The 16775-nt window shown below is 37.6% G+C and overlaps 1 protein-coding gene across 2 annotated transcripts; it reads left to right on the top strand.

Moving 5' to 3' along the window:
- Positions 1 to 723: 723 nt before the first annotated feature.
- On the top strand, positions 724 to 15225 carry slc49a3 (solute carrier family 49 member 3). 2 transcript variants are annotated; one of them, XM_015344735.2, is made up of 11 exons: positions 724 to 804; positions 1023 to 1237; positions 7081 to 7239; positions 7962 to 8181; positions 8729 to 8805; positions 9183 to 9320; positions 10227 to 10343; positions 11043 to 11195; positions 11530 to 11687; positions 12832 to 12944; positions 13488 to 15225. In XM_015344735.2, the coding sequence occupies exons 2-11, from the start codon at positions 1088 to 1090 to the stop codon at positions 13679 to 13681; spliced, it is 1479 nt and encodes a 492-aa protein (XP_015200221.1). In that variant the 5' UTR covers positions 724 to 804; positions 1023 to 1087; the 3' UTR covers positions 13682 to 15225. The 2 variants fall into 2 exon arrangements, with proteins under 2 accessions (XP_015200221.1, XP_006629645.1); XM_006629582.3 differs by lacking the exon at positions 724 to 804 and having other exon boundaries at positions 811 to 1237.
- The last annotated feature ends 1550 nt before the right edge of the window (positions 15226 to 16775 follow it).

The raw sequence follows: 16775 nt of genomic DNA, 5'->3' as shown, positions 1-16775 counted from the left end.
TTCCTGAATACCGGCACCAATCCAGTTGCATCTTTCCCCACAACCGTCCACCCATCTGCGTTGTTTGCCTTCTCACACTCTTAATCCCATCCTCCATTACACATCACCATCTTCTCCTCCACAATCGGCTTTCCCTGCCAGTCGACAAAGATCTCCAAGTCACTGCAGTCGGATTCCAGCCTGTCAGTAGCCCAGGACTGCTAGCTCCAACCAGCTGTTTATGTAACACAGAGGTCTTCAGAAGCCCAGTAAAGAACAACTAATTTAACCCAGAGGTCTCCTTTATTGCTAGAACACTGTTGGTACCCATCAATATTATAGTACATAACAAATAAGCTGAATATTCATCAATTCATTAAACTGGAGTTTTATTTATGTAAAATATGTCAAAATATCAAAATAATTAGTGACCGAATAGTCACTTAAAAATTTAGTTTTTCTCATTCAACTCACTCGTTTTCAACTCATTTAATTACTTACAGTATGCAGGGTAGAAATTGAAGTTCAACCGAGAAAATATCAGAAGCAATGTAAAATAATAATAATAATAATAATAATAATAATAATAATAATAATAATAATAATGATGGCAGTCACGTTACAAATTAGAACATTTAAGGTGTAAAACAGAAATTTAAAAAGTCTATTGTAAAAAGATTGGTGCCGTTTATAAACGTTGAAAACGACAGGCACTATGACTGTACAGCTCAGGGAGCAGGTTGGGCGATACAAAGGGAGTGGTAGCAGCGAGTCAGCCGATTTGCCCATCGCTCCGGCTCCCGTGAGATAGACAAGTGTGTTAAGGTAACCTTCGGTTGCAGTTTTGTTTTTTTTTCCGCCGTGAAGAGTCCACTGAGCTGTATACATTTCATTAATCACAAAAGATTATATTTTTCCTTTCATTTAAAAAATCGATTTAAAAGACTGGTTCTTCCTCGTGGAGACGGAAGATTTTGTATCGTTTTTCTAGCAAATAAGATTTTTCATTAATTCAGATCATTGCCCTGGTTTCGTTTCCTCAGTTCAGAGTGACTGAAAGAACAAAGAGATTGCGGTTAGAGTCAGAAGACAGACTCGTGTTGAAGGAATGGAAGAGGATGGGGATTCCGACAGTGATGATGTTATACGGGTTCCCGAGCCAAATGAAGATCTGACTAAACTTCTGAAGTATAAGGTGTACAAGCGGAGATGGTTCCTCCTGCTTGTGATCTGTATCCTCAACAGTTCTAACTCAATGGTAGGTATTGAAATTAGTTTTTTTTGTTTTAGGATTAATAAAACTAATCTAACCAGTTAATTTTTTGATCAATAAGTGCAACCAATATCTCGTCGAGTGAGAAACCTGACATTTGTAATTGGCGTATTATGATAAATGTTTGGGATTTGGAATCAGATGATTGCTTAAAAACATAAAACAATGTACTACAGATTTTATTAGGTTAATTCTACTGTGTGTAGCCCAGAGATAAGATTTACAATCCGATGTAGTATTCTGAAAAGAAGCAAAACAATTACATCAGGGTTGATCCTAAAGGATAAGAACCCAACAAATCCATTGTAGGGAATGCCTTCTGACTTCTGACTGTAAAAGTAAGGTATGTGGTTGGGCGATGACTGTAAAGCTAAAAGGGTACGCATTCGGGTGAAGGGTTAAGTTCAGCTGCTCTGGAGTTTTGATATTGATATAATCACACATGACGCTCTCTTTAGTATTCCTGGATAGTTTTAGATTGTTTTTGTCACGTGACGGTCCTTCAAACTTTGTCAGAACTCGCTGCCTGGTATAACACGATGCCCCCTGCTAATAAAAGAACAGGTCAAACCACTTTTCCCTTTACACCTGAGCCGTTGAGAACTTTGTTTCAGGGCAGCACGGTGTCATGGAGGTTATCGATCACAGTTCTTGGGTTCTAGGTTCGATTCTGACTTGTGCAATTATGACATAATTATGGTTTACAATTTAAAAAATCATCCTCTATCCAATTGGCAATAAATAGGTTTTGCTGAATTGGAATGTAGTGAAAATGCAATAGTTGTAAATTACCCTTTTAAGGTAGGCATGTCACTTTAAAATAAACTTTGAAAACATGGAACACAATTGATGAATTACCTTAGGTCAGAATTTTGCAGTCCTGGTACTTGATTGCCACAGACGTCTGGTTTTGGTTTGTACTCACCTCTAAATGGCTTAATTGGATTAATCATTTTCTTAATTAGGAGTTCACATGCTGTTAACATCTCTGCTCATTGACTAAGGCTGCTGAAAAAACTGCTGGGAAGACATTGCAGTCCTACAGATCAGCAGGGCTGCAGATTCCTACCCTGTATCAGGGGCTCCCACATTCAGGTCTTTATTCTGGCTTAACACTCAATTCCAGAAATCAAGCTTTTATTAATCAAATAATAGTTAATTTGAGTTTGAACATGTTGGAGGTGAGGCCCCCAGTCGTGCCACAGGAGGCCCAGTGTGTCTACAGCTGGAAACCTCTGATCTACAGTGTTAGTTCTGTTAAAGATTCAGTTAAGTAAAGAGTACATATACAGCAAGTGTGTGGTTCCCCAAGAAAAGGACTGGGGATCCCTGGCCTAGAGTTCATGGAGCTGTAGCAATACTCCTTTAGATTGGCATGCTCATTTAAGAGGATCAGTGTCTCCTCTCCTTGTGTCTTTCTGCTGCACACAGTACACTAGTATTCAATTAACACTGATTGACATGCGGCACTACTAGGATGATTTTAGAAGCTTTTTAGAGCAAAATGTGCCCCTAACATTCATGGACTTCAATCTGAAGTAAATGAAAACTTCAGGTCAGTTCCTATTGGCTAATATTTAGTGGGCAGATACACCAAGTCCCCACCAAAGGAGAAGCTATCAACAAAAAATAATTTATCGAAAAAGATAAATTATTAATAATTATTTGTGACTTTAACACATACATTTCCTTGTGAAATGTACTTTTTGAAAATTGTTTGTATCTTTGTCAAATAACTGGGTTCTCAAAATTAAATCAAAGCAACTGGTTACCTCAAAGTCATTAAAGTCTGCCTGATGAATTTTATGTCCTTTTCTGCTTTTTGTCAGGCTGATATCTCATTCCATTATAGCTTTGTCATTTTCTTCATAAATTCATACTGTTCTGGTCTCTAACCTCACCAATTTAGTATTTGGATTATTTTGATCGTACAAAATTGACAGTGGTATAATACATCATGGTTATCAAAATAAATCTATCACACTATAAATTCTGAGTATTAATTAATTGTTTTTGGCATTATATTGTAGAGTTACTGCCCCTTTGCATACTCATTGTAATCCCTGTTTTTAATGTCTGTGTTATAATAAATCCATTCATCCATCCATTTTTAACAACTTTAACGTTCCAACTAAGGGCCACAGGAGAGCTATTACCAATACTAGCAAGCAATGGGCACAAGGTGAGATACACCATGTACAAGACTCGAGTCTGTCACAGGACAGACAGACATAATCACACCAGAGCCAGTTTTACCAGAAGCCAATTAACCTTCCAGTATGTTTCTGGACTGTGGGAAGAAACCCACACAAAAACAGGGGAGATAGCACCCCAGGTCCAGAATTGAAACCAGGGTTCTAGTACTGCAAGGCAGTATTGCTAACCACTACACCACAGTGCCACCCTTATTACACTATGTCCTTCATGGTAATTATTCCTGCCATGCGTATGCAACATGGTATACAAATTGAGGTTTGGAATTACTGATGTTCACCAAGAATGGTTTGTTTTTAAAGCATATGAAGTTGGCTTGTCTAATAGAAAATCACAAGTAGTTACCACTGTTTGACCTTGTTGTGTAAAGACCTGCCATTTGTTGCCAAAACATGCATAGTAGTCTTGTTTGTTTTGAGATACATTTCAGCCAGCTGTATGTGTGTATACAATAGTTTTTTTCGTTAACTGAGAATTTCAGTGTAATGCCTTGCCTCAGCTGCTAAGGTTGTGGCCTGTGATTAATTCCTTTATTTAACCAGGAGTGGCTGGTAAAAGTAAATTAAGTATTTCCTGTATGTTAGTATAGTAGCCATTTTGAGAAGAGAATCTGATGAAAATGCTGTGGTTAAAGGTTATGTCAAATCAAGTGACTTTGCAGTTAGACTAGCTCAATGGTCTACTGTAGTTAACTGAAACTTAATAAAAAAGCATTGAACTTTTCCCTGTAATACATATCTATTTAATTTTTTACTCCTTTGTATTTCCAGAAAATTTTCATTTTCATTTTTGAAAATAAAATTGTTGTACAATTGTTTACAGAGACAATTTCTACCCTTATGTGCAGCATGCATTTTCATACATGCTGTAACAATGTTTTATTTCCACATTAGGCTGTGAAAAATAAGCAAGAAGTAAAGACACCATATTTAGAAGGCGTTGTTACAGGATATATTTATCATATATGTCTGTAATCGTTGTTAATGAATTTATGCATATCCATAAAAGTAATGATGCCGCGCCTGGCCCGGGAGTGGCTCCCAGCCTGTGGTTGCCATGGGCAACAGCAGCATTCCCACAAGTGCTCACCCACCCGCCGAGCCTGCAAGATCGAGATCAGGCTGCTTGTCTGTTCGTCCGGTTGCCTTTCAATCAGGCAGCAAATCTACTAATCATCGGCTAAAGAGGCTACTAATCTACTAATCTTTGACTAAAGAGGCTACTAATCAAGCCTCTAATTATCACCCTCATAAAGGCTTGATTCATAGCTTATTTGGCACTCTGTCATTGGGCTACTGACGGCCATTGGCGATCAGATCCGTTTACATCCAAATACAGATTGAGAACTCTGTCAAGAACTGTGTCAAGCACCGCTTAAGCCGTCAGTCTCCTCTGCTTGGAACCTGGGCATCTAAGCTTGCCAGACTTAAATCCTGGGCAGCCAGACTCAGTCTATATCTGCTTGAAAACTGGGCAGCCTCGCTGGTCTGCCTGAACCACCGAGCTGCCTGGCAGTTTGGAAGACCCAGGCACATCTGCTGCTGTCAACCCCGTCTGCCTGAAACCCCGGGCAGCCTTTAACCTGTCACCAGTCTGCCTGAAAAACCCCAGACAGCCCTTTCTACTCCTACACTTGTTGCATTCGACTCTCCCTGAATACCCTTGGAGATACCCAGAGCTCTTGGATCTTGACTTGCTATTCCGCACAGCACCACAGGTACTCGCGGCAAAACAAATGATGGATAAAATGATTCTCAAACGCAAATTGCTTGTTGGCACAGGTGTTAAACTGTTGTTGAATTACGTTTCCAGAAAGCTTGTTCATGTCCAGACAGACACTTACAGTAACATAGGTTTTGTCCTGAAAACTGTGGTGGTTTTAGAAACTTTGATAACAGTAAATAGATACATAGATTATATCTTACTCTGGTATTACAGAATGTATGTTGTAAAGTGCAAAATTAGCAGTCTATTTTAAAATGTAAGTTATAAAATTGTTATAAATAAGGGGTTACAAAAAGGTGAATGGTGAAAATGGCTTTGTGGAATAATCAATAAGTAAAATAAATAATCATAACCCCCAAATTGTGAAGATTGACAAAAATAAACCAGAGGAATTGGTATAATTAGAAACATTTGAGATGTTCGTTCCCTGGCACAGCTTTGACGAAAAGAGTAATAAATCAGCACACCAGGTTAAACAAATATTTATTAATAATGACATTAACACACAGTTAGAACACATAACACAAAATATAACATACAAGTCACTCTACAAGTTTCTCTGTTTATGTCTTGGAGACCTACATCCTGACCAACCAAAATATTCAAATTCTATATAATATCTAACAGGTCAAAAAGATATGATAAACCTGCCTTCTAAACCAAATAGAATATGACCTACAGTTGAATCTCTCTATATATATCTGGATGCTACAAAGTTATTGGGAACCTATCCCTAGTCTAAAAAAATGCATCCACTAACTAGAAGAGACTATTTATAACCTAGGGATTCTTTACAAAGGAAATCAGTTTTCTTAAAACAACAGAATGCCATGATCTCTTCACAAGGTTCAAATACTCATTTTGTAGTCTTAAAAGCTGATCGGAACAAGGACATCCTTCCAGTCACTGTTTCTTCTCTCTGCTCTGTCTCCTCTCTCCTCTCTTTTTATCCTCTGACTCTTAATCACTTGCCTGGAACTTAATTAACCAAGGGACACCAGACAATTCCTGTCTCAATAAACTCAATAAACAGCTCACTTCCTTTCTTGATTTGAATCTCCTGAGAACTGCAAATGTTGACACTACCTAGATGTTGACTATTGTCTCTAAATTGTCATTTATTTGTCTCTAAAAAGCCCCTCCCAACAGTATAAAGACAGTATAAACAGTATTGCTAAACGTTTGCATCATGCAGCACTCTGCTTACACTTTTATTGTGCGGATGCAAAGGAAGAGTACTTGGTATATCTAGCGTGCCCACATCACATGAAATTATGAAACATAACTAGTGCTTCTTCCTGCTCTCTGAGAAATTCTGCTCGGTGCAGAAATCTGGTGTCAGCTGTAGTTCTGCAATTCAGGTGACTGACCATACCACACAATATTAAATATGAAAGGGGAAGCAGAAGATTAGAAAGGGAAATCTGTTCAAAAATATCTTAGAAAACGTTAGCTTGCATTACTATGTAACTAAGAATACAATTTTGTTGGTGTGCTGAAATCTGTGGTGTGACAAACAAGAACTCGTATATCACAATATTTTTGTATAAAATGCCCTTTGTATCTATTACAAAATATTCTAGAAATCTATTTGTTTGGTCCATTACTCCTTATTCAGGTTTATTTTTTCACTTAAGTGTAACTTCTTGTTATGCTTAAACTCTAAGCTAATCTTTCTGACTACTTTTCAGAACCTCTCAAGAGGTAGAAATGGTTCAAGAGGCTGGGGCAGAGTTCACTCTTGTTTGCTGTAATACCTAAATCAGCCAATGTCTTTTTATATTCTATGTATGTGTTTGGGTATTACTTTAACACTTGTTATATTGATCTATATTTCAGAAGCTGGTTGTCTTTCTGTTCTCAAATGATAGCCGTATCTCTGTTTTCAGCTATGGTTGAGTTTTGCTCCAGTTGCTGACCAGACAGCCCAGTTTTTTCATGCCACTCTGGATCAGATTAACTGGCTGTCACTTGTTTACATGGTTGTAGCCATTCCTGTGAGCTTTGGAACAACATGGATGCTTGACACTTTAGGACTGCGAATGTCGGTGAGTTTTAGAAAATGCTATATCCGCGAGCTGTTACTGCAGTGTCTTTTTAAATGTATGAGTCTAACTTAATTTTGCATCATGCTCTCTGTTTACACTTAATTTGTGCAGTCTTATTGGCTGCTTTATTTATGAACAAAATTGTAAAACATTTTATTACCTATGAAATAATATAAAGTATTGTTGCTATATGAACAAGATCTTACTTTTTATGTTGTGCATCTATAGTGTTGTCACCACTACAGAAAGCTCATTCTAGCTAATGAGCAAAAAGGAAATGAAATTAAATGCAGTATTTATCAATTCCTTTCTTCTATATGTTAACCAAGAAATTGCTTCTGTTCAAATCAATCATCCAAGGTAGCAAGTTCTCATCTATGATTTCTACCTCTGTTAACATTTTGCAGCAGAGCTGCACTTCAGTAGGGGAATATGTGTGTAATCATTTTTAATAAAAAGCAGCTTAAATAGTAATTTAATACTGGGTTACATTCGTTTTAGTTGAAATAATTGTTAATAGGTGATTGTCTCATACAGTAAATTTAAAACTTAAGGTATTGTCAGAAGGAATTTTAGGTGTTTGCTTGGTGCAGAGAGTCATGTGAATGCAGGAGTGGTTGTTTTCTTAATTATCTATCATCTATGATAGATAATCTATCTATCTATCATCTATCTATCTTAATTATCTATCATTTTGTGTCCTCCATCCTCTTGGGCTGCAGCTGATACTCAGCTCCTGGCTTAACATGTCTGGGAGTATCCTTCGCCTCGTCAGCATTCTGGGGGTTACCCCTTACACGCTTGGAAACTACCCCATGCTGATGGGTGGACAGAGCCTGTGTGCCCTGGCTCAGCCACTGGTCATCTTCTCGCCCACCAAAATGGCAGCACTCTGGTTTCCAGAACACCAGAGAGCCACTGCCAATATGCTCGCCTCCATGTGTAAGTGACTGAGGAATGTTTTGATGCCAAGAAAGTGGCTGTGATTTCTTCTAGTCAGTGCAGTCCAATTTGAAGAGTGTCTACCACTGTGAAATAAAGCATCTTTGATCCATAAACACCTGCCTGGAAGTAATAAAATGGCTTATAACCTACTTCCACAAATGCTCAAAGACCAACTCAGACTTAAACTCTTTAAATTACAAATGGGAACTTTAATAAGAAGCTGCAGTTAATACATTGGCAGCTAAGAAATGGCCAAATATAGACCACTCTATCTGTATTTCTATACTTCTCTATAATATGGGACCTTGTATTTATCATCATATTGATATTAATATATTGAAATGTATATACAGTACTGATACTGTACTGTACATTTACCAAATTGCAATTTCAGCTAAGACCGCTGTGATGTCCGAAGTTTGTATTTCTGTACAGTAGAATACAGAGTAAAAACATAATTTAAATGTATATCTAGGGTAAAATAATATGTGTGACAATATGTTAAATCATATCACATAGTTTCCATTTTTTATTTTTGTTGCAGCAAACCCTCTGGGAATTCTGCTTGCAAACATCATTTCTCCTTTGATTGTTAAGGACAAAAATGAAATTCCATTATTGGTGAGTGCATTATTGGGGAAAAAGCTGACACTTTCACAAAAGGAAATCAGATATTCTGGGGTAGAGATGTCATCCCTGAAAAAAGGATTATTTCTTTAACTTTTTTCCTTCTACACAAACCTGAAGCTGAACTAAGCTGAAACTAAGTCTAACTTTAGAAATGACTCATATTAATGCAAAATCAATTTCTTATTCCACAATTATATGAACCAAATCAAAATTGTATCACAATATTATTTCTATCATCTTTCTGACCAAATTGTTTCCTAAATTTAACCACTTATATTTTACTGTTCATTGTGAAAATATTTTTAATACAGTGATTTTGTGATGATAAATCTAAAATTAATTTGAAATGTTTTTTTTTTGGGTTGTAGCTGGGAATTTATACTATTCCAGCTTCCATTGTCTGTCTCCTAGCAACACTGGGCATCCGAGAGAGCGTTCCCCCGACACCTCCTTCTGCCAGTGCTGAAATATCCAGTTCTGAGCCATTTTTTGCAGGAATAAATCTGGTAAAGAGTTAAAAAATGGATGTAATCCTGAATGTCTGCTCTACTGTGATAACAGAAAGATGATGATAAAGTTTTGGTAATTTGAATTAGGTGTTTCATTCAGATCAGTTTCGGATGTCTCTAGTAGTTCTCTGAACATTCTGAGATGTTTGGGAAAGAGCTCTGTCATGTTTCTGGTTCCTGTTTTTCTCAGAAGTGTCTGTAGAAACACTTGGTGTTCATGATTCATAATCGTACTCATTAAAATCCTATTAATTTTTTGTAAAGTATTACTAATAGCAATAGCAATAGCATACGTATTACTAGTATTACTAAAAACATGCAGTAAGTATTACTTAGTAATGATATAAATCTAACTCATAATATCAGTTTTAAATAAGTACATTTTGGCAAACCTTTTTTTACCTCTAGAAGAAACTGGAAGAGTAACAGGTAAAAATATTTCCTAATTTTTGGAAACTAAACTTTTGATTCCAGAAGAAAGGCAGCAATATATGAAGATATGAAACTGTGTAAACAAATACAATCCCATAACCAATTGTCTTGGCAGTACACTTCAAGCAAATTCTATTTATTTCTATGATTTTATTTCAGTGATACTGCATGATCAGTTTTGATTTAAAAAATAAAATGCCAAAAACACTTTTTTTCAGAATACGTATTATGTGCTAATTCAAGTGATTGATTGAATTACAATATGTTACAGTGCTGTGTTGTCACAATTAACATCTTTGTTGGGGAGTGGGATATGTAGGTGATGGTGCTAATATGACTTTAAGAGCATGTACTGTAGCTTACCTAAGGTTCTGTCATTGTTTAGGCTGAAGGGAAAGTAGGAGTGAGCCAGGCTTGCACAAACAGAACTTAATGCTGAACAACATTCTTCTATCTGCTCTTTGTCTGCAGCTGCTAAAGAACAAAGCATACATGATTCTTCTGCTGTGTTTCGGCTGTGGGATTGCCATTTTCACTTGCTTTTCCACACTGCTGGAGCAAATGCTATGCGTTAAAGGATACTCAAATGTAAGTAAATACAGGATCCAAACATCAGTATCTCAGACTTACAGTTTAAAAGTATTCTTGGTCCACTGTGAAGGAAGGCTGCAGGCACACTAATCAGAACAGACTTACCAGAATGAAAAGGCACATTTAGAGCAGAAGCCAGACCCTATAATGCAGAAATCACTTAATGAATATAACCTGTTTTTTAAGTCCACTGTTACTTTAACTAGCCAGTTGTTTTGAGATTTGGTTGGGTTTGTTCACAACTATTATATTCTTGCCTTTCTGTACAACAGCAGCCTCTGGTTTGCTTGGTGCCTGTAAACGTGCAGTATGAACAGTAAAAGGTGGCTATGATACCTTAGATCTGCCATCAGAGCTCACAATGTGAAAAACAAGTGGGTGACTTGATGGTGTATGTTTCAGTGGTTGGATGTAATTTTATATCATAGGAAGTGTTGTTCTAGCACCAAGGTAGAAGTGAATACGTCTGACTTGCAATCAATTATTCCATAATGAGTGTACATAAAAAGGAAGAAAATAATCAACAATTCAAAACTGAAAAAGGAAATCATACTGATTACTGAAGACATATAAAACATTGTTAGAAAATTCAGTACATTTATAACCTCATGATCTCCTGAGCTGTTAAGTACTGACGTGGTAAAATGCTGATACAAGAAATACGGAATGAATGACTGCCTTTATTTCATTAAACAGGAATTTGCAGGACTTTGTGGTGCCCTCTTTATTGTGTTTGGTATACTGGGAGCTTTTGTTTTTGGGATGTACGTAGACAGGACAAAGAATTTCATAGAAGTCACCAAAATCAACATGTGTCTTTCCTCACTGGCCTGCATTGTGTTTGCTGTGGTAAGTTGAGTTTGAAATGATCATATTAGTTAATTCCTTTTTATGGATTTGTATTTTTAAAAGTTGATACCCGCACATACTTGCTGTACAATATTTTAGAAATGAAAATTTTATGACACAAAATTGGCAATTCTACACTCAATGAGCTTCCCTAGTCAGTGCAGATCTGCCCAGATTAGTCCTACAACCTGAGAATCACAAAATTAAATCCATGCTGTTCAACTTCCGAAGTTTTGCTAAAACACCCTAATGGTAGTATGGATGACTGGGTGAGAAGTATGCATTTATGGGATCTTTCCTGTCGATGTTTTCCTTGCTTTTGTTCGACCAACAGGTATCTCAGATGGAACAACAGAGCTATGCGGTGGCAGCTGTTTGCTCTCTTTTTGGCTTGTTTGGATTCTCAGTGTATCCCATTGCCATGGAATTATCAGTAGAGAGTTCCTATCCCGTTGGAGAGGCAACATCTGCAGGACTCATTTTCATATCTGGGTAAAGACGGTCTCTTCCAAGATTTTAGACATTTATTCAAAGTGATAGTTTAAAAGGGATAGCTTTAAGCCTATAATATTTATGTCTTCTCTTCACAAAACAAAAAATGAAAATTAGAATCTCATTCTGACTTATCTGTGGAGTTTACAAAGAAGTCTTTTTGCAAAAGGTCTGCCTCTCTCTGGGTCTTTAGATTGCACACATTTCTCTTTATTTCACTGGTGGATTAAGTGGGTTTTCTTCTATGTGTAAAGCACTTCTTGAATTGTTATAATTGTCTGTGCAACTAGACCAACGCTGTGTCCTAATATCCGTACTTGCGGTCTCATGTCTTTCACTTGCATGTTTCTGCTTGGATCGGCAAAGGCTTAGGGTGTCACATTTTCTAAATTGTGTTTCAATTAACCCTCTATGAACCCTTCTGATATGTCCGCATAGGAGCTGACATCGCTGAAGGGAATTACCCCAAATTCCTTGCAAAATTGTGATGTTTCATATTCTAACTCATCACAGCTGTGGGAAGTTGCCTGAATAAAATATTCATGTGTTGATAAAACTAGACATTTTTACAGTTTTAAAACTCATAATGTTTTATGCAAAAACAAATTTTAATTAGGCTATGTTAGATTTATTTGTATTTTAGATATGAAATGTTGAGATATAGTTTTTATTTCGTTATTCCATTTTGAGTGATGATTATTCGTTTACATACAGTGTATGGTGTCTACAGACAAGATGACATTGTGAGATGAAACTGTGAGCAGAGAATGAAAAATTATTTGAAAAATTTTCTCTTGGTATGCACTTAGCCATTGGAAAAGAAGCAGTGTGAAAGCAGTAAAACAACAGGAAGCATTTTCACCGCGAGCTGTAACCAACAAGTTGCCCTTTTTGTAACGATGCAACCTGAAATGGTTGCACAACTTAAGTCCACACCTGCTCTGCGTCACATAAGTTTGGTCTTGGAGGAAGGGCTTAGAGCTTTAGTGTGGCTTTTGGGACACGGCCTAAGTCTTAACTCTTTAGTTTTGGACATTACATTGACTCTTACATCACAGTCTTTGTACTTAGCATATCAGAACTGATGTAATTAGAATAAAATGAGCGAAATGTTTTAATTCCTTCCTAATGCATCTCATTGCAGACAAATCCAGTCCATTGTCTTCATTATCGTGTTACAGCTGCTGACTAAGCCACTTGCAGATCTGCCTTATTCAGCCTGTGCACTAGGAGATAATTCTGCCTTGAGCTGGAAAGGTAAAATGCACAGTCTTAGACCTTTGTCAAATTAAAATATCAGAAACCTTCTGGCTGATCTTTTTTATCATCATTACAGTTAGAGCTGACCTGATGGTGCAGATAAACCTTTGAGAAAATGCTTTTAGCACCTAAAAGTGCAGCATGATACTACAACATTCAAATTTTGAAACAAGATGATGTATGGTAAGAAAAACTGTGGAAATACATGATGTTTCAGATAACAATATGGAGAATAAGGAGCTAGTCAAAAATATATAATTAAAGTGTGTCAAAAACCACAGAATTGAATTTTGGGAATCCAAAGGTTCCAAAGCACTTGATTGTCATGTGTATAGTGGGCTGCATACTAACATTTTTAAATCTCAGTTCAAAAAACAAGAAAGAGGAACAGCTGTTGCAGAACTCACTCTTTCCACAGTGGTTTTAAATAAAGCAGATGTGATTTTAAATAGCCTAAGGTCTTAACATTCTGCAGTTCTTTTACGGGTCTTCAAGGAGTAATGCACACATTGCCACTTAGTGTTTCTCATTCTCTTGCAGTGCCAGCTCTGGTGATGGCAGCTTTATGCTGTGTGGGAACCTGCTATTTTGTCATCTTCTTCCACACAGAATACAAAAGGCTGAAAGCAGAAGAAGCAGTGTTTGAAGGGAATGGCAATGAGCTGGAGGATGAAGCTGTTAATGAAGGAGAGTCAGGAGTGACTTCTACAGACAACCAGTCTCCCAGACTTTAGCAAAGAATTCTGCATCCAGATCTATTGTGTCATTACAGAAATCTGATATAGGAAAATAGTACATTTGTTTATATATTTTCTTTTATCTAAAAGGTGTAGTGCTGTGTGGCATGACTTCAAAAATGCATACAATTTTGTTTGTATTTCTTCCTAAATTTGTAACAAACCGTACGTGTTGGTAACTGTAAACCTGCATGTGGTTTTACGTGGGGGCGTGTTCAGCGTGGAGGTGGAGCTCTGGGTGGCAGCTGTGCTTTAATTAAGGACGAGCCACAGCTGTCGGGGCCCTTTAAGACACACTGAGCACTTCCCCAGAGGGACGAGCAACTCCCGCAAGGGGAGAACGTCAGGGATAGGTCCGCAGGGGATTGTGATGAGAGTGTTGAGGCCGTCGTTTTTGCATCATTTTCTTTTCTTTTTCTTTTCTCCTGTCCCGCCGCCTGTCTCCCACCGGGGCAGATTGCGTTTTCCCTCCCTTTTCCCGCCATGTATCTCCACTGGGGCGGGTTGAGTTCTTTTTGTTTTTGACCTCGCGCTCCCTTTCTTCACCAAATAGGGATGGTCCAGACTAGATCCCACTGTTCCAAGAAGTTCTTTTTCTCCCAGGCTGGACCCCGCTAGATAGGGACAGTCCAGCCTGGACGCCGCTGTTCAAAGTGGTGCATTTTTCTTTTTTCCTTTTTGTTTTCTTTTTGGTTTTCAGTAACCTCAAACTGGTGCCTCCACTCCCTCAGATGGGACGTTGACTTTTACTGGTGTTCACCATAGCTTCTCCCGAATAACATTGTTACACTGCAATAATAATTATATTATCCATCTTTAAGTGAATTTGCAATAATATATGTAGAAACAACTGCTTAAAATGTTGGAAGTAACAAACTATGTACAAATGTATTTGAAGCAGTGATTGTATTGATTTCTTAAAATATTTTAGGCATGGTGATTTATTAGGAAACACTATACTGCCCTACTGAGCATCTTGTTTCCATCTTGCATGGGTCTTCAAATGGAATGGATTCACAGGAGCTGTGAAGAAAATATAGAAGCCTAACTTTTCCTCCTCTAAAAGAGTTTTAGTTATTTGAGGGCATTTGTTTCCTCAGTCAACACAAGGAGCTTTATCTTTCAGATGGAAGGCTTCTCAGAATAGATTAATGTTTACTTCAAGTCCTGCATAACAAAAGTTTTAAATCTAAACATATGTCTCCATCTTAATTGAGTTCTGAATTTATTAATTTCATATTACTTCTGAAAAGTAAAACACGGTAGCGTAATAACGTAGCCTTTGTAAACAATTCAGTTTGCATTAGCCAAACCTGATGAGTCAACTGTAGTTTAATTACTGGTTCAGTTCTAATACATAGATTTTAAGGAATCTGACATGATAAGGTACAGTCTCAAAAATGTTGGTGAAAGGTTACCCTCAGGTTACCGTGATCTTTGCTTCTCAGACTCTGGAGTTCAAACAATTACAAATCAAAGCTGTATTTTTTGTAACTTTTTATTACTAATGTTTAATACATTTTATACTTTTTGAAAAACTACCAGCTTGTGTTGTATTATGTGAAAGTACTGTATTCGAAAGGACCATGTTCTGCTGCTAAAATAATCATTAATCCATGTTCATAATAAGTAAATCTTATGCAAAATGTTCCTTATTACATATCTTATTTACTTGAATAATTACTTTTATTTATGTAGTGTTGTTCACCTCAAAAGAATCCCAAAACATGTCCCAAAAGAGGACCTACTTCACCTCGGAAGCACCCGACTGGAAGACTCTTGGCAGCCATTGTGTCAGGAACACCACTACAAAAGAGAAATTGCTTTACTAATTGAATTAAGGGGGAATATCCGGAAAAGCAGATTCTACAAACCCAGAGTGGTGTTAAGCCAGGACACTGGAAAAAAAAAAACAATTAAAAAAATGCAATGGAATCCTTTTATGACAAGGTAGTCAGGACCTTGGTCTAATATCTTATACTAAGGACAGGTAAAACCTTCTGTGGCGTTCTCTGTAACCATACTAGGTCATTGATTTAGAAATTGTGGTTCAGAGGGAACAGTGCCATCTACTGCTCCACCAACGCTACTTACAGCAAGAACCTGAATTTCCTTGGAGATAATAATAATAATTGCTTACACTTATATAGTGCTTTTCTGGACACTCCACTCAAAGCGCTTTATAAGTAATGGGGACTCCCCTCCACCACCACCAATGTGCAGCATCCACCACACATCAGCTATCAGTGGAGAGGAGAGCAGAGTAATGAAGCCAATTCATAGATGGGGATTATAAGGAGGCCCAATGGGAAATTTGGCCAGGATGCCGGGGTTACACCCCTACTCTTTTCGAGAAACACCCTGGGATTGTTAATGACCACAGAGAGTCAGTACCTTGGTTTTATGTCTCATCTGAAGGACAGCACCAGTTTACAATATAGTGTCCCCGTCAATCTACTGGGGCATTAGGACCCACATGGACCACAGGGTGAGTGCCTCCTGCTGGCCCCACTAACACCTCTTCCAGCAGCAACCTTAGATTTTCCCAGGAGGTCTCCTATCCAAGTACTAACCAGGCTCATACTTGCTTAGCTTCAGTGGGTTTCCAGTTGTGAGTTGCAGAGTTATATGCCTGCTGGCAGAGCTCTGATTACAATACTTATTGAGGCCAGTTTTTCTATGTTTTTGAGAACTGACATGATTAGGCTACAGGGTGGTAATGCAGCTGCCAATAGTTCACTGGAAATATGGTGCTTTGCCAATTTTTTCCTCCATCTGCTTAATTGAACGTTCATTTAACTAGTTCTGATTCCAATCCTGTATAACCTCTGTGTCTCCTAGTTTTGGTTCCGACTGGGCCTTAAATCATCAGTAATAATTGGTGCCTGTAACTTATCTGCTTGGTGTTCTGCTGTTTTTCTTTGCACTCAAATGATGGTTTCAAAAATCCTTTAAAGTCCATTGTTTACAACAACTTCAGAGCACAAAACTTTATGCAGTCTCTCCTCCACTTGCTAATTAAGAATTTGCTCACTTTAAAGCTTTTTAGTCAGAAGTGATTGGTGATCAATTGGTAATGAACAGACACTGG

This window comes from Lepisosteus oculatus, chromosome 1, assembly GCF_040954835.1.
Source record: "Lepisosteus oculatus isolate fLepOcu1 chromosome 1, fLepOcu1.hap2, whole genome shotgun sequence".
NCBI classification, from domain to species: Eukaryota; Metazoa; Chordata; class Actinopteri; order Semionotiformes; family Lepisosteidae; genus Lepisosteus; species Lepisosteus oculatus.
Note: the sequence above shows the minus strand (reverse complement) of the source record. Positions and strands in the feature narration are given on the sequence as shown.